Raw genomic sequence first — 18,972 nt, 5'->3', positions numbered from 1 at the left:
CCAGAAAGCAGTGGGTGGGGCTAGGTGTGGCCAGCTGCTGAATGACAGGCTTGTGAATTAGCAGTGACATTGCTGACTGCAGGGCTGCTGTTAGAAATCGCGGGGACCCGTACAGACTACCTGGCAGGGCCCCCACCAAGAAAATATTAAAGATATATTTAGCTAAAATTACAAAAAAATCACTATTATCAGACACAAATATAACATAACTCGCATAATCTGCACTCTTGTACGACTGCTACATTTTGCATTTCTGGTAGATGCCAAACGGCATTTCGTTGCTGTGTACCTGTACTATGCAATGACAATAAAGTTGTATCTATCTATCTATAATTCCTGCTAAATCTAAAAAAAAAACGATGTTAAATAAAAAAGAAGATGAGATGAGAAAAATATACAGGCTGGGCAGTTTGAGCTCAGTGATCAGAGAGACAGAGAGAGAGAAACAAAGTTACAAATAAACTCCTGAGCAGAGATAAATGCTGGGAGGGGGGGGGGCACACAAGGGAGGGGGATTAGTGAGGGACAACTGTCTCCTTTCTCAACAGATAAAAGCTGATAGCAGGGAGAGGGACAGAGATCAGATTCAGGTGCTGGAGGAAGATTTCTGTATTTGTTGTCCATCACTAATCCCCCTCTCTGTGTGGGCCCCCCTGTGTGCTCGGGCCCCCTACAAGAGGGCTGGTGGTCCCCCCCTATCAGCGGCCCTTGCTGACTGCCACCCCTCTTGCAACACCTTCACCTTTTCATCCCACTGTGGTGCAAGCAGGGCCAGCCAACTTTGCTCTGAATTCAGGAGCAGTGCAGCATTGTTGCCACACCATCACAGGAAGCGTTGGACTTCGCTGGCAGGATCAACAGCTAAGCAGTAACAATGGACCTACTCCTTTTGAAATCATCTTTTGTTTTCACATAGGTATTTGATTTGTGGAGTTAATTAAAGGAAAGTGAAAATATATATGCATTTATTTTGTTCATGAAAACGTGTGTTCCCAATTTCTGAGCATACCTGTGCATTGTCTGTTGATTCTTAAGAAAAATAATAGTTTGATTGCCTTGTGAAATGGAGATCTCTGCACACTCATTCTGATATGTGTTATATCATGTGTCTTTACAAATTTTCTTTTTTTTCAGAGATATCGCTGCTAGGAATGTGCTGGTCTCAACTACCGACTGTGTCAAATTAGGAGACTTCGGGCTGTCTCGGTATATGGAGGACAGTACTTATTATAAAGGTGAGATGTATGCAATGCTCCTTTCAGTGTTGATGAAGAATTTAATGATGCAGTAACATGGAACCACTGTGTCATATAGCTATAGGATAAAATTAACACTGAATAGGGAAAACAATTTAAATATTCGGATCTGCTTTAGAGCCTGTCCACACTGCACATACACTAAGCCAAAGTGCTTTACTGTGCAGGCATCTGTCAGTGAGTGAGCCATGGTAGTGTGATGCCTATTCCAGCACGTCGGAGTCCCCCCCCCCCCTTTTTCTTTTAATTTTTTTTTTTTTTCACTTTTTATTTGAAGTTCACAAAGTGACACTTTATTCATGTTACCATGCAACAGTGTTGTGCTTTGTGCTGCTTTGCAGTCACATGCCGTGCCATCCAGGGTGCTGCATGTCTGCATGTTATCACAGCTCACTGCATTACAACTCTGGGCTGCATTGCAGTGCAAATGGGGAATACAGAAAAAAAATATTTCTCTATGTGCCCTAGCGATGACTGACTGGTATTCTTCCAGTGCTTAAAGAGCCAGTTACTGCACTAGAACTATGAATAGATTGCCGCACTAGTGAAGTACTTTGTGTGGTCAGCTAGCTCCCAAACAAAATATGAACCCGTCAATCAACAACAATAGTAGATACTTTATAAATGTTGCATCAAACCTATTACCATAAAGTGCTAGTGCAAAACATAAAGTGCTAGTGCAAAGAAGAAAAAAGAGGAAAATATCCCCTATAAACCCAGTGCACTCTAAAAGTAAAAGAATTGGAAAATATGAGAGAGATCAAAACATTTTTTGGGGTTAATAAACTCCAGTCCAGTGACAAAAACAGTCCAGCAATTGGTTTATACTGAATCCTTCATGGATTTCCACCCAAAATGGTGCAATCTCCTTGCCACATAGGACAGATGCGTCATAAAAGTATATCCTGGAAGTAATGGTGGCGACACCCCGTGCAAAATGTAGATCGAATTCCCATCACCAGACGGTGTTGATCCCTCTTACCATATGGCAAGTGGGATCAATGCAAGGCTTTGGTGGTCTCCGTGACCGAGATGCCCATCTCCGAATTGTCCTCCCTGTCAGTTTCCTCCACAGAATGGATGGTGGTCAATACGATCCCAAGGAGAGGAAACCGAAACAAACAGGCTCCTCATAGTGTAAAAACGTATGTACTTTTATTGATTAAAAACATCCCTTGTAGGGCCAGTGAACAAAAAAATATAAAAATTACGATAAGGGAACACTCCGATGCGGTCTCCCGCACTGTACAAGGATAAGGTGCAAAGCCGGACGGCCCAACCTTCTAATCTTCATTTCTCTAGCGCTCATTGACAGACGTAGTCCTCGGTGATACACCACCTTCGGGTTATGTTGCCTCCACAGGAGCAGGACTAGACAGGAAATGAAAAAGCTCTGGCCACACCCTAGGGGCAGTCCCAGAGGGTATATCCTCTCTCTCTCTGCCTCAGCAAATCAGTTATTTTCTGTCTAGTTAGGAGTAAGGACCTAGATACCTTGCTGGGATCTTAGGTCCTGGCAAGAATTTTTTCTTAAAGGATTTTTTAGACAGCTTTTTTTCTCCAGTGTTCCTGTGAGATCTTCAAGCAAGAAAGCTGAACTGGGCGACGGGCTGGATGTTGAGATCCGGTGGTCACCCCAGTTCAGCCTACGAGCGCGTGCAGGCCATAGCTCCGCGCTGGGTCGGCCGCGACAAAGTCCCATTAAAGGACTAACCCCGCGAGTTAAACGTCTCGCTGAAACGCCAAAGACCATGAGTCACGGCGTCCGTATCGGTCGACAGCCCTCCCGCCCCGGTGGAGAGGGGTACTGTCAGGAGTTGGTGCCCGCCTGGTTCCGGTATGGTGAGTAGTATGTTCCCCCTTTTCCCCTGACGGGTCTTGTGGTGAACGCGGGCCCCTCTCTGTATGGTAAGATAGAGTCCCTCTCTATCCTATAAATGACACAGATCCTCCTACTTTGAGTGTGATTTTATGTGCAAAAAGCCAGGAGGCTTGGTTTACATGTTAAAAAGATGTAATCTGTGGCATTCTGGGAATCTTACGGTGATAAGAATAAGTTACCTACCAGTCAGAAGCCACGGACATGTAGACTGCCTTCCTAATCAGATCTCCAGCTATTAGCAGGCCTCCCGAATGGCCATGCGGTCCGCCAGGGCCAGTACCGCCAACCACGCCAAATCCCCATGCAGAGAGAGTGTTGTGTGCCCTGCAGCACACCGCTATTCAGTACAGGCCGCCGCCATTTTTTTTGCTGGATCGCACGAGCCGCCATTTTGGCGTAGCCTCGTGTCTCCAGCATGGGGGCGGCCATGTTTGAGGTGATCCAAACACCTCGTGGAGCTTGGGGAGGCGCCGGAAGGCGTGCAGAGGGGCGGAGCCGCCTCCTTTCCTCCTGGGCAGCCAGCCAAAAGACTTCCTGTTTGTCAAGACAGCGCTGTAACCTGTTGCAGTTAAACTCTGAGCATCAAGTGGTGAGCCTGGGGGTCTATCTCTCTCTCTCTCTCTCTCTCGATAGGGATCCCTAGCAGGTAACACTAAGGGGCTTTTTGTGGCGCTGGGGGTCTGGAAAAAAAAAAAAAAAGTTTTTTTTATTTTTGAATTATATTATCCAGGAAGTGACTGTAATTATCATGGACCCTGCCACACATATTCCCCCACCTGTTTCCCTCGAGGGGGCCACGGGACCCGCCGGTGCACAGAGTGTAGAGTCATTTACAGCAATTTTGGAGTCTATGGTGGCTCGGGTGGAGGCGGCCTGTCAGGGACGGGGGTCAAGGAAGCGACCCCCGCCTACCCCTATACCATCTGACACCTCTGACTCAGATTCAGAGATGGTCACTGCAGTTGCAGGTTCCTCTGCAAGGGCTGTTATCCCAGGTAAAGCCCCCTCAGACAGTGAGGAGGACGCTTCTTCTCCTGCTATAATTCAGGAAGAAGCATTGGTGGACGCACTAGTTGTGGCAGTGCAGGAAACCTTAAAACTTGAGGCTTTACCGGCAGAGGCAACTGAAACAGAGATTCCTTTTGGTACTAATAAGCCCATCAAAACGGTGAAGGTTTTCCTGTACCCAAATGTTTCGGTAATCAGATTAAAGGAGAATGGGAGCATTCTAAACGTACCTTTACTATTTCCAAGCGTATTGCTAGACGCTATCCGTTTGAGGAATCCATCATTAAGAAATGGACGGTACCACCAGTGGTGGATCCACCTATTTCCAGGCTGAATAAAGCCACGGTTATCCCAGTGGAGGACACTTCGTCCTTTAAGGATCCGGTGGATCGAAAGATGGAAGCAGAGTCCCGCACCATCTTCTCTCTGATAGGGTCAGCATTTAGACCAGTAATTGTTATTGGTCTAGTTTCCCAGACACTTACGGAATGGGCGAAAATGGTACGCCAAGACCTTAGGGGAAAGGATATTCCCCAGGAGACATCTGATTTGATGGAACAGATTATACAAGGGCTACAGTTTATCTGTGACGCAGCCTTGGACACTACTCCCTTATTAGGGCATGCATCTATGTCAGCGGTGATCCTCAGACGTGTGCTGTGGTTAAAATGCTGGTCAGCTGACCTAGGTTCCAAGAAGACCTTGACAAATCTCCCTTTTCAGGGGAATCGTCTATTTGGGGCCAACCTAGATGAAATCATTAAGGATGCCACTGGGGGCAAGAGCACTTTTTTGCCACAGGCTGCAAAAGCTAAGGGACCTCGCAACAAGCGAGGACCTTTCTTTACCGCCCATAAAGGGCGCCCGGCTGGTACTAGCGGGAAAGGCAAGACTCCTCCAGGAGGGTTCAAGAAGGGCTGGTCGGACAAGCAGAGGACCAACCCAGCCAAACCCGAAGCAAAGGAGTACACAGCCTGAAGGTGCGCCCCCACCCGGTTTCAGGGTGGGGGGACGTTTTCACCGGTATTCAGGACATTAGATCGAGCATCAACTACTACCGGTGCGATTCTTCCCTTCCAACATTTAAGTACTACAGGAAGCGGTAGTTACCGTTCCCTGAATAGATCTTTTCCTTTACCTTTTCCTAAGATTAGTCCCTATACCTCACAGGAATCGGATCTGGTTGACCAGATAGGCCAAGTAGCCTCTAGTCGGGTGACTTCGGTCCCTGAGGTTCAACCAGAAAAGATCACCCTTCCTGATAACAATCAGGTATCTGATAAATGTGTGGGAACAGAAGACGACCAGACTTTCTCGGATGGTCGGGGCCAGATACCTCTAGGGACGCCTGGTTCAGATTCTATCAGCGCCAGTGGTCCTAGAAATTCTAGGCTGGCCTCCTCAAGCCGGCCTGGCCGACTTGGACATGCTAGTCGCAGACGTTCCGTGGGAACTTCGTCTCAGGGAGTGTCTGTGGTCTCAAGGACCAATTTACCATCATGCTTTACAGTCGCTGGGTTTAATGGCCTGGCCATTGAGACCCAAGTACTGAAGGACAGAGGTTTGTCTACTTCAGTCATTCCTACCCTTATTAAAGCAAGGAAAGCGACTTCCAGCAAAGTCTATTATCACACATGGAAGACTTATATTGCGTGGTGCGAATCTTTAGGATTTCCTCCACGTACCTATTCGGTGACTCGAATATTGGCCTTTTTGCAACAAGGGGTTGAGCAGAAGCTAGCCTTGAGCACCATCAAGGGTCAAGTTTCAGCATTAGCAATCTTCTTTCAGAAACCTTTAGCTACCAAGTCCTTGGTGCGGAATTTTATCCAGGGAGTGCGGCACCTGGCTCCTCCAGTCCGCGCGCCCTTACCGCCCTGGGATCTTAATTTGGTTTTGTCGGTTCTACAGAAACCTCCCTTTGAAAACATCAGGGAGATTCCCTTGCTTACTTTATCCCAGAAGGTGGCCTTCTTGGTGGCTATTACTTCTGCTCGCAGGGTGTCAGAACTGGCTGCATTATCATGCCAGTCCCCATACCTAGTGATTCATAGGGATAAGGTAGTACTTCATCCTAAGCCATCTTTTCTTCCTAAGGTGGTTTCAGATTTTCATCTGAATGAAGATATTGTACTACCTTCCTTGTGTCCTCAGCCCAAGCATCATCGGGAACATGCGTTGCATTCCTTGGATGTGGTTCGGGCAATCAGGGTATACCTGAAGGCTACGGAATCATTCCGTAAGACGGATTCACTTTTTGTGATCACGGATGGCCCCAGAAAGGGTTTGCCTGCATCTGCCGCGACCATTGCCAAATGGATTAGACAAACGGTGGTACAGGCTTATTCTATTAAGGGTCAGAGTCCTCCGTTCCCTGTTAGGGCGCACTCCACTCGAGCGCTCAGTACTTCCTGGGCCTTTCGCCATCAGGCGTCAGTGGTCCAGGTATGTAAGGCGGCCACCTGGTCGTCGGTACATACCTTTACAAAATTCTATAAAATTGATGTGACGGCATCGGCGGATGCCTCATTTGGCCGCAAGGTTTTGCAGGCCGCAATTTGAGGAGACCGGTGGTCTACCTCGAGGGTTTTTTTCTGTTTGAAAAAAAAAAAAAAAAGATTTTTTTCTCTTTTTTGTTGAGTCTCATCATTAAGGATGAGCATTGTAAACTTCTAGTTGGCACCGGTTGGGCCTTCTAGATTAGGATTTGATTTCATTTTCCCACCCCTCAGTTGTGATACTGCTCTGGGACGTCCCGAAGGTGGTGTATCACCGAGGACTACGTCTGTCAATGAGCGCTAGAGAAAAATGGATTTTTGTAAGATCTTACCGTAAAATCCTTTTCTCTTAGCTCATTGACAGACGTAGTTCCCGCCCCTCTGTTTTTTGAGTTGGGTTGGGTTAAATCTCTAAAGACTGCTTTTTCACATAACTGATTTGCTGAGGCAGAGAGAGAGAGGATATACCCTCTGGGACTGCCCCTAGGGTGTGGCCAGAGCTTTTTAATTTCCTGTCTAGTCCTGCTCCTGTGGAGGCAACATAACCCGAAGGTGGTGTATCACCGAGGACTACGTCTGTCAATGAGCTAAGAGAAAAGGATTTTACGGTAAGATCTTACAAAAATCCATTTTTTCACAACCCAATCTTTATTTGCTCAACAATTTTTGTAAAAATTTAGAAAAAAAAAATGCAGTGGCTCACTACAGTAGAACCATTGTATCCAGTTTAAATGGCATTTAAATGATAAAAATTCCACTTAAAGCAGAAATAAAACCCCACTTTAACCACTCGCTGACTGCCCTAAAGCAGTTTTACTGCTACAGGGTAGCAGCTGTGTGCCGGATCACGTGTATTATTCACAGCAAAAGCCGATCTGTGGATACCGGGCACTTATTACCCACTAATCGTCGGGCAGAGACTTAGAATGGAGCTGTGCCTATGCAAACAAGGCAGAGTTCTGTTATTACAGGGGGGGGGAAGGAATGGATTCTGTCTTCTTGCAAAGCAGGCACTGAAATCCATCTCTTCCCCTTGTAAAAGCAGCGCACATAGTAAACACAAACACTGGTTAGGCACACAGTTAACCCTTTGATCCCCCTAGATGTTTAACCCCTTCCCAGCCAGTGTCATAATGACAGTGCATATTTTTGGCACTGATCACTGTATTAGTGTCACTGGTTCCCGCAAAGTGTCAGTGTCAGACTGTCCACCACAATATCGCAGTCCCGCTATAATTCACTGATCGCTGCCATTATTAGTATAAAAATAAAGGAATAAATACTTCAGTATATATCCCATAGTTTAAAGACACTTGACGCTTGCGCAGCAGCCGGCAGGAGAGGGGAGGGAGCACAGTAGGGGGAGAAGCACACAGGGGCCCAGAGACAGCAGAACACAAGTGAACTGGATAGGAGGAGTGGCGGGGGCAGCATACAGGGGAACCAATCTCCTTCATTTTCCTCCTGCAGCTACAGGAGGAAAAAGGAGGACAGTGATTTCTCTACATGCTGCCCCCGCCACCCCTCCTATTAAGGTGTACAGGGGAGCCGCACAGGCCCCTGGAGCACGGGGCCCGGTTGCAATTGCAACCCCTGTAGTTAACGTCCCTGGCAACAATATGCCCATAGCTGCAAGAGAGGATCATCCTTGGGAGCAAGGATGCTGGAAAAAGTCACATAAAAAAAAAAACTCTCAAAAAAGCGCTTAGGACTATAATAAATAATTACACTGGTGCTGTTGCAAAGGAAGTTTTGTAACAGCACCAGTGTAATTATTGATTATAGTCCTAAGCGCTTTTTTGAGAGTTTTTTTTTTTTTTTTATGTGTCTTTATTGCGGAAGAGACCTGAAATGTACTTTGAGGTGCACAAATGCAGCTCCATTTACATTTTGGGGCAGCGCCTGTGTGCCAGGATGACTGCACACATGCACAGGAGTGGATGTCATCCTGTGTCGGCCAATGAAGATGGTTGCTGCCCAGCACCTGGAAGAAGCATGGTAGAAGATGCCAGTGAGGGACATCAGACTATCGGTAAGTATCACAGAGTTTAGCTCCTCTTTAAATCCATTTTAATTGTGTTACATGGGAAAGGTCAGGGAAGGGGGACTGATTATAATGTATGCAAAAACACTTAAGGCCCCCTGTCTTCATCATAATCTCAGGGCTTATAAATTGTTTGGATGCTAAAATGAATGATTAAAAACCTAGATTGGAGGCCAATGCGCTACCAATGAAGTATATGAAAAAGTATATGAAAATAAATGTGATGAAAAATTAGGAAATAAATGTAAAAAGCTGCCGATTTTGTAGTGTCACCACATACCATGTGAAAGAAAAATGGCAATAAATTGGCATAAAAATAGTGCAATATTTATATATATTTTTGGTTATTTTATCAAGAACAAGCACATATATTCATTTTTTCACTGTGCATGTTGGACACTTTTTATCACATACACATGGTCACTTTCTGTATGTGATTTTCTTGTCATTTGTATTATTTGTATTTGTTTATGCATTTGATATATGTACAGTGATTACTGAACACCTTATTTTGGAGTGTTTACTTAATTCCCAGTGAGTTTTTTTTACTCACTGAGAAATTAGCGCCGACTAAAATAAATGATTCTGACCAGTTTTATACAGAGATTAATTCAACGCTTTTCTCCATCTGTACAGCTTCCAAAGGTAAATTGCCTATTAAATGGATGGCTCCCGAATCCATTAATTTCCGACGTTTTACTTCTGCCAGTGATGTGTGGATGTTTGGTGAGTCAGATTTTGTTTTATTTTCCTTTTTGGCTGTGAAATATGCACTTCATTTTGTCCCTGTGACATCAGGTATACATCTATTATTGTGGTTTGCTTGAGATAAATCATTGCAAGATTCGCACAGCCAGTGGAATACATCGGCACTGTAGATGGTGCGCTGCCTCAGGAGACAGGAACAGCGAGCAGGAGAGGGCAGCACATCGACTAATCATTAATCAGCATTTCCTCTATAATTTTAGACATTTTTCTCAGTGTGTAAAGCAGGGATCCTCAAACTACGGCCCTCCAGCTGTTGCAGAGCTACACACCCCATGAGGCATTGTAAAACTCTGACATTCACAGACATGACTAGACATGATGGGAATTGTAGTTCCTGAACAACTGGAAGGCCATAGTTTGAAGACCCCTGGTGTAAAGCTTTGGCTGCTGTATGAATGGGGCAAAATTAGTTGCTCCTAACGAATTTTCTCTACTGATCAAATATTAGAATGTTTCATCCAGTAGTGCTTGTATTAGACCAGGGGTGTCAAACTCAATATCTTCTCAGGCCGCATCAGCATTATGATTGCCCTCAAAGAGCCGTTTGAATCTGTAAGACTAGATGTCCATAGCACCCCACCCCCTTTTACATCAGATGTCAAGAGTTCCCCCACCATTAGAAGTCAAGAGTTCCCCACCCTCTCTTACATCACAGTACACCCCCCTTACCTTGTGCTGCTGCTGGGAAGAAGCTGGGGCATTGCTGGGAAGCAGCAAGTGCAGCATCTAGAGAAGGACCAAAGGAGGGCTGGAACTCCCCTGCAGCTGCAGGAAAGGTGCGAGGGCCAAATGAAATGGCCTGGAGGACCGGATTCGGTCTGCGGGCCTTGTGTTCGACACGTGTATTAGACAATGAAATCCATACAATATTATGTGTAATAGTTATTCTAATTATTTATGCATGTTATTGTATGGATTTCATTGTTGACTGAAACCTATTCTAAGAATATTTAGTCAATATGATATGAAATATTTGCCAAATGAATGTTAAATTTACTCAGAGAAAGAGATCTAAAGCAAGATTTTAAGTGTTACTTAACCCACAACAGTAAAATCAGTCTGTATATGCAGTAAAGCATGCTTGTTATACTCACTGTGGAAGCTAAGGGGTTAATTCTCCGCATTGTGTAAAAAGGCTGTTTCATCCTGTCTTCCCTAAATCCTCCCTATCGTTTACTGTCTGTCCCCAATACATCCCCTGATAGTACATAGCCTTGGGGGCACTCTGCACATGCTCAGTTTGGTGTGTATTGCTAGAAAGTTTTTTTTTTTTTTCTTGGAAGGGTGCATGTGATTAGCACAGGGCCAGTCAGCAATGTCTAGACAGAGGGTTACGGGTCCTGCATCCTGATAGGACAGTCAGAATAGGTCAGTAGAATGAAAACTCCTACAAGCTTTAACCAGTGCTCAGCCTGACCCTGATTAAAGTCACAAGACTGCTACATACTGCTGACGAAAAAAGGTATTTAGCAGTTTATATTTACTAAAATAATTGCATTTCCATGTTCTGTGTACTGTGGTAGACCAGATATAGTGAATGCAGGGTTATGAGTTTAGTAACACTTTAACCACTTGCCGACTGCCCGCCGTATATATACTGCAGCAGGCTGGTTCGGCTGCACAAATTGCCGTACCTGTACGGCTATCCGCCCCCTCTAAGCAGTGGGAATGCCGATCCACAGGACCGGTGGCACCTGCGATCGTTCCCTGCTGAGAGAGAGAAGGACGGTCAGCTGTTGTAAACACAGCTGACCGTTTTTCTCTCTGAAATGATGACAGAGCGCCTGTGATCTTCCTATATAGGATCACAGGTCTCTGTGTTCATTTCACAAGCCCATCCCCCATACAGTTACAAAACACTCCCCTAGGCTCACACTTAACCCTTTGATCGCCCCTAGGTTAACCCAGAAATATAATTAACCTGAACTAATCATCTAGCCATCTGGACAGAAACAATGCGAGTTCCTTAACATTTAACAATGGAACAGACAGGCTTAACAGAATACACGTCTCGCCTCAATACACAGCCAATAGGGAGAGCCTGTCTCTTACATTGAAGTTCAATACACATTATCATAAGTAAACACAGAAACCATTTGAAGCAATCCAAACCATTAAGTATCTGTCTTTCGAGGGCTGGGGGTGTGGCTTGATGGCGGACCGAGCAACACACTAAGCTCTGAGCTCCTCGCTTCCTCTTCCCATCCTGCATGCTATCCTGCACCGATTGCCCTGGCACATATCTCGATCGACTCCTCGGGACCTCAGGCACACCCTGCCGCCCTGCTATGGTGAAGATTGGCCCTCAAAAACCTGCAACATCGGCCGGAACGATGGACCGCTTCCTCAGCCAAAATGGCGCCGGTGACCTGCGCTCCTCCTCAGCCTACAAGGCCCCTCTGCCTGTCGCAGCTTCACAGGAGGATCTTTTCTCATCCACGCTCCACTGTCTCCCTGATCTTCATCCTTCCTCCCCTGCCTGTGAGGCTTATGCCTTCCCTCTGCTGGATGTACAAGGTGAGCCTGTTGCTGAGCCTACCCTGGGACAAATTATGTCAGCTATTCAAGATTGCAAGGCTTCTCTTACTGCTAGGATTGAAACTATCCATATTGACTTTTCCCTGCTTAAACATGATGTACAGAATTTAAGGGAGAGAGTGGGGGCTGCTGAGGAGCGCATTAGCACTGTGGAGGACACTGTTAATGCCTTGTCAGTTACTGTGCGGGAAACTTCCGGTGAACTCGTGGCGCTGCACGCCAAAATTGATGATTTGGAAAACAGGTCCCGCCGCAATAACTTGCGTTTTGTGTGGTTCCTCGAGCGCTCTGAAGGGTCTGCGCCTGAAGATTTCTTATCATCCTGGTGTCAATCACCTCTGGGCCCCAATGTCCTCTCTGCCTCTTTTGCTATCGAGCGGGCTCATCGCACTCCTCCTCGCCCTCCACCAGCAGGGGCACCTCCGCGTTCCGTTATCGCCCGCATTCTCAACTTTCAGGACAAGGTGGCTATCTTAAGGGCGGCCCGCCTGAAGGGTGAACTGCAATTCAACGGTCAGACCATCCGGATCTTTCCAGATTTTTCGGCGGATGTCCAGAAGCAGAGGGCCTCATTTGCATTGGTCAAGGCTAGGCTCCGCGAAAAAGAGATCCCTTACTTCATGCTGTTTCCGGCCAAGCTTAAAGTTATTCATGCTCATAAGTCCATATTATTCAACACTCCTGGCGAAGCATCTACCTGGCTATTTGACACCTTTTGTGGTTCTCAAAGATCTCGGCATCGCTAATTGTGATCTCCTTAGTCTGTGTTTCTGGACTCCTGATGCACTTTACTTCCCAGTTTCCTGAAGTGCCTTCGTAGACTCTCCTACAGATCCATCCTTAATGCGGGCCCTGTCTGCCCTGTTTGTTCTTCTCCTATTTTTGGACACTGCTCTCCTGCTGGAATGTCGATGTCTTCTATCCTGCTTGTTGCTGGGGGCCCCTAGTTAATTCCTGGATTCCCGGGGTAACTTTACATTATTTGCCGGCATGTCAGTTCATTTTTCTACCGACAGAGGAATGCAGAAGATGTCTCTGTGTAATTTTTTTTTCCCCCTTCCCCCTTTTTTTTGTGGCAGGAGCCTTTTTTCTTGTCCTGCTCCCCCAGGTTTTTTCTTTTGCCCCTATCCTGGGTTGAAGTTCACATCATAGGGATTTTGACTGCTAACCGTTATTGGGATCCTAGGCTCTCTATGGTTGGGATGGAAGAGCGGGGTGGGGGGGGTTGGGTTTGTTCTTGTTTTTGCTCTAACCTACTTGGGTTTTTTTGCCACTTTTTGCTTGCTGATGCTCCCTCTGTGTCGCCCCCGTTGTATGGTTGCTTCTACCCCCCCTCGGTGGTGTTTGCGGCTTATCAGCTGGAGGGCACCTAGGTTCATAAGAAAGTTGAAGTCAATATGTCTAATTCTTTGAAAATTTAATCTTTGAACGTCAGGGGTTTGAACTCTCCTCACAAGCGGTCCCTGGTCTTCTCCTTCCTCAAACAATACAAACCACATACTATCTGTCTCCAGGAAACTCATCTTACGGCTCCTAAACATTTAGCCCTTAAAAGAGCTTGGATTGCTCGTTCTTACCATGGCTTCCATACTTCTTATTCTAGGGGGGTCTCTGTCCTTGTTACTAGGTCCCTCTCAGCAGAGGTGCTTCGAGTGAGGATGGTTCCGGAAGGCAGGCATGTCCTGTTGTCCCTGCAGGTTGGCCGTTCTGTTCTTAATTTAATCAACCTATATATCCCTCCCCCATTCTCAGCAGACCTGCTTCACAAAGTCACTTCTTTCATCCTGGATTCCCCCATGGGTCATGTTCTCTATGTGGGGGACTTTAATGCAGTTATTGACCCTGCCATGGACCGCTTGCGGGGGAGGGGCGTATTTTCCAGTCCCTGCTGGACTGGATTTAGGTATATGGTTTGGTAGACGTGTGGCGCTGGAAACACCCAGACGCTAGACAATATACGTGTCACTCTGTTTCCTTTAAAATTATGTCTCGTATAGATTTGGTTTTTGCTCCCTCTCATAACCTTCCGCTCGTCGCTGGGGCATCCATCCTTCCTCGTGGGATTTCGGATCATACCCCAGTGATGGTGGAACTCTCTATCCTGCCGGCCTCCAGCCCTCTGCTGTGGCGTCTCAATGCCCACTGGCTGTCTGACCCTACGGTTCTGGGCGCTTGCACTAAGGGGGTTTCAGAATATTGGGAAACGAACTTGCTTACTGCGGACTCCTTGACGGTGTGGGAGGCGTTTAAGCCTTCTGCCCGGGATACCTTTGTCTATTACGGGTATCCTCCGTAAAAATAATAAAATTTGCACTGAGGAACTTGAGACTGCTATGGTAGAGGCTGAGGGAGCCTATGCGGACCGACCGTCTCTGTCCACACATGCTTAGTGGCTTCAGGCCCGTAAAAATATGAGCTCCGCCTACTGCATCTTACTCAAACGTTTGCTGTATACTTCTCAGAAATTGTTTGAACATGGTAATAAGGCAGGCCGGCTGTTGGCCTATTTGGCTCGACCCGAGTATTCTCCCACTTCTGTCCCGAGGATTCATGTTTCCCCGACAGAGGTGGTGGATGCTCCATCGGCCATTCTAGACGCATTTGTCTCCTTTTTTACTGACCTTTATACCTCCACTGCCCACTATGATAAGGCCTCCCTGTCTACCTCACTGACGTTACCCTCCCCTCTCTGGCGGCTCAGGATGCTGAGAACCTTGAGGCCCCGCTCCAGATAGAGGAGATGGAGGCTGCCATCTGACATATGCCCAAACACAAGACCCCTGGACCTGACGGATTTCCCCCTGAATGGTATCATTCGTTTAAACACCTCCTTAGCCCTCACCTCCTCTGCACCTTTGATGCTGCCTTGGAGGCTGGGGTGCTCCCCCCGTCAATGCGTGAGGCCTTGATTATTCTACTTCTTAAACCCCGTAAAGATCCTCTACATTGTGATTCTTATAGACCCATATCGTTGATTAACGTAGATGTGAAAATTCTTGCCAAAGTGCTGGCCAACCGATTGAATAGGATTATTCCTTCATTGGTACAGGATGACCAAGGAGGGTTTATCCCAGGCCGCTCTACCCGCATGAATGTTCGCAGATTGTTCCATAACTTACAGTACCCACATCCTAATTCCTCGACTCGTGTCATTGTTTTCCTTAGATACCTGTAAGGCCTTTGACAGTGTGATTGCCTGGATTAAACTTCTCTACACCGATCCTGTTGCTCGAGTTAGGGTGAATGCTGCGACCCCCCCGGAATTCTCTATCTTCAGGGGTACGAGGCAAGGTTGCCCGTTATCCCCACTTTTGTTTGCCTTAGCATTGAACCTCTGGCTGTCCGTATCCGTTCGGCTTCGGACACTTTCGGGGTCTGGCTATTGGCTCTATTGAAGAGAGAATATCCCTTGATGCTGACGATACGCTTGTCTACTTGGCGGATCCTTCCAGTCAGTGTCAGTGATCTATTCGGGTTCCAGGCTTCAGGTGTCCCACTCCTTTCGCTACCTTGGGGTTATTATCCAACTGCCGCTACACTCATATGTGTCTAATAATTTATGCCCTCATTGATCTCCTACAACAACTGATCTCTCAGTGGATAGATCTTCCCTTGAATCTGATTGGGCGAGTTAATATGATCAAAGTGATTTTCCTCCCGAAAATTCTGTATGTTTTGGCCAACGCTCCATGTAAGGTCCCCAAATCCCTCTTCAGGCGCATAGACTCACTTCTACTAACATTTCTGTGGCAAAAAAAGTCCCCCAGGATAGCCTTGGATACTCTAAAACTACCCACGCACATGGCTGGTTTGGCTTTCCCCTATTATTTTTACTACTACCTTGCGTCTCAGTTGGTGGTGATTCATGATTGGCTGCATCCCTCCTCGCATAACGCCTGCTCTATTACCGAGGCTGCTATAGTTGACTTACTTGAATCACTCCATAATATAGTGTATCGGAGACAGGTCCCCCAAGTTCCTGGTGCTCATATGCTACGAACCACTTTGTCCCTTTTTAAAAATGTAATACAGCGGTTCCGGTGGATGCCTGGACTTCATCCCCTAATAACCCGCTCTGGTGTAACCCTGAACTCCCTGAACTGATGGCGAAAAGTGTTCAGGGAGTTTTGGCAGTTGTCAGTTTTGGATGGCGAAAAGTGTTAAGTATCTCAACCACTTGTATACAGCTCAGGGGTTCAAGTCTTTCCGACAACTTCGGGGGAGAATTTGGACTACCTGCTTCAGCCTGGTTTTTTTACGTCCAACTCAGACATGCTTTGAAGGCTCAGTTTACTTCGCTATCCCTTTGAGCATGTCTGCTTTGGAGAAATTGCTTAGGGACCCTGGTACTACAAAACTAATTTCTCAATACTACTCTTTTTTAATGACGGATTCCAATCCTAGATTTGCCAAGGCACAGACACCCTGGGTTAGTATGGGCATTGACTTTAGTGAGGATGACTGGACTGAATTTACTACGACTTATAATAAATCGGTTATAGCCTCCAGCGACCGTTTGATCCAATTGAAGGTGTTTCATCAGAGCTATTTTACTCCTGACTGCCTACATAAATTTGGCATGCGTCCCACCCCCGATTGTTTTTGGGGTTGTGGACATCCAGCCAAATTTTTTCACCGTTTTTGTTCCTGTCCGGTGGTAGCTAAATTCTGGGCTAAAGTTAATACATTCCTGTCCTCGGTTCTGGGTCTCCCTAATGTCCTTCATCCGAAGAATTGCCTGTTGGGTGTGTTCGGAGACCTGCTGGTTTCGGGACACGTCAAACGCTTGCTTCGCATCAAAAAGGCGATTCTTCTGTGCTGGAAGGGCCCTACGGGACCTACGCTTGCTGCCTGGCTTCAATTGATTTATAACTGCCTTCCCCTTTACAAACTTACCTTTGAGTTGCGAGGTCGTCCACACCTGTTTGAAAAAAATTGGCATGGCTGGATATCCAGTCCTCTTACTCTGCCTCCTCCGAGTTCCGCAGAGACGGGTTCCCTTTCTGCTACCCCGTAAGGGATTATCCCTGCCATTCCGAGAGTTGAGTGAAACATATTCTCTCTTAGTATTGACTTGTACTCATTGTCTTGTTAAATTACAGCTTATCCTATCTTGTTAGTTCGGGGGGGGGGGGGGGGGTGACCGGGGAGCATCAGCAATCTAGGTAATGCTTGTTTATGTAGAAATGTATTTATTTCCCTTCTTTGCTAAGAAGGTCTTGTTTTTGTTGGTTCGTTATATTTGTATGTTTGTTTGAAAACTCAATAAAAATACCTTTAAGAGAAACATTGCCTTAATCTCTTGCCGACCACCCACCGTAGTATTACTGCGGCAGGGCGGCTCGGCTGTGCAAAATCATGCAGTACTATGTGATTTTATGTACAAGGTTCCAGCGCCTGAGCCGCACTCCTGCTGTGTTTAGACACAGCAGAAGATGGGCTGCCGGAGGAGCCCGCAATCATCAGAAAAACTAACAGAAGACCCACCTGCTTATGTAAACAAAGCAGGTGAGTCTTCTGTCAGACAGGCATGGAGAGATCAGACCTAAGCTGAACCCCCGATCTATCTGTGCCTGTCACAGAGCCCCCCACAGTCAGTAAGCATTATTAGGCATACATTAACCCCTTTATCACCTCCAGTGTTAACCCCCTTCCCTACCAGTGTCATTTATACAGTAACCGTGCATAATATTTAGCACTGCTTACTGTAGTAATGTCACTGGTCCCCAAAAAGTGTCAAAAATGTCAGTTAGGGGTCCGATCTGTCCGCTGCAAAGTCGTAGTCCCGCTAAAAAATGCTGATCGCCGCCATTACTAATAAAAACAAAAAAAATAAATAAGTCCGAAAATCTATCCCGTAGTTTGTAAACGCTATAACTTTTGCGCAAACCAATTAAAATACGCTTTTTGGGATTTTTTTTTAGCAGAATACAAATTGGCCCAAACTGATAAAAAAAAAAAAAAATTTGTAATGTTTTAGAATGGGAAATGTTTTAAAAATATGGTGTTTTTTTATTTTTTTTCAATATTGTCACTCTTTTTTTGTTTAGAACGCAAAATCTAAAAACGGCAGAGGTGATCAAATACCACCAAAAGAAAGCTGTATTTGTGGGGGGAAAAAAAAGGACGTCAATTGCATTTGGGTACAGTGTGGCATGACCGCGCAATTTTTCGTTAAAGTAACGCAGTGCCGAATTGCAAAGAATGGCCTGGTCATTAAGCATTATTAGGCATACATTAACCCCTTTATCACCTCCAGTGTTAACCCCCTTCCCTACCAGTGTCATTTATATTCCGGAGCGGAAGTGGTTAAAATACCATTGAGAGGCTTTGCTGTTTTCACCACTGGCAGTCATGTCACCCACTGCCAAAGCATTTGTTCATGTGACCAAATTCCTGTGTGTTTGATGTTCTCCCAGCAGATTCTCCTCTTCCTGTAGCCAAAGTAATATTGGGCTTCTTCTGTGTTCCATGCTGAAAGGGACGGAGGGGGTCTCCCTTTTTATAGGTCTGGTTTAATACAGAATTATTACTTGCTGTCAGCAAGGATGACAATGCCGGGGAATTTCTCCAGCTCACAAAACCCCCACATGGTCCAAATGATCAATGGTTGTTAGGAATTGCCGCATTGTAGATTTTCTCCAGGAAATGTAAACCATCTTCACATTCACATAAACTCAGAAGGTGCCAACTTCAGAAATAATTCAGTTAAGAGGTCACAATATTACCCGGCTTTGTTTACAGAACATTTCTCTACATGGAATCACCAGATATGGCCTTTTATGGAGAAAGTCGGAGAGTAATCGTCTCTCTTTACTCCACTTCATTAGAAGTTTCAGGCTTGTTGGCAGCATCACTGGGATTTAAAGGGAGCCATTCCAGCTTTGTTCATGTAAACGATACGATTGTTTTACAAACCATTTTCTTATTTAATGCTAATTACAAAAAAAAAAGGCAGTTTTCTGTTCCAGTTTGGGG

At 46.0% G+C, this 18,972-nt stretch overlaps 1 protein-coding gene across 7 annotated transcripts in view; it reads left to right on the top strand.

Moving 5' to 3' along the window:
* PTK2 (protein tyrosine kinase 2) overlaps positions 1 to 18,972 on the top strand; it is a gene marked incomplete at its 3' end in the record, with an annotated part of 628,214 nt that overhangs the window by 452,389 nt on the left and 156,853 nt on the right. For all 7 annotated transcript variants that reach the window (XM_082257401.1, XM_082257399.1, XM_082257400.1 and 4 more), the window contains 2 exons: positions 1,135 to 1,235; positions 9,325 to 9,414. In XM_082257401.1, the coding sequence (XP_082113527.1) occupies positions 1,135 to 1,235; positions 9,325 to 9,414 (191 nt within the window). The remainder of the gene's footprint in view (positions 1 to 1,134; positions 1,236 to 9,324; positions 9,415 to 18,972) is intronic.

The sequence above is a fragment of the Pelophylax lessonae genome, assembly GCF_965119305.1.
Source record: "Pelophylax lessonae genome assembly, chromosome: 5".
Taxonomy (NCBI): domain Eukaryota; kingdom Metazoa; phylum Chordata; class Amphibia; order Anura; family Ranidae; genus Pelophylax; species Pelophylax lessonae.
Note: the sequence above shows the minus strand (reverse complement) of the source record. Positions and strands in the feature narration are given on the sequence as shown.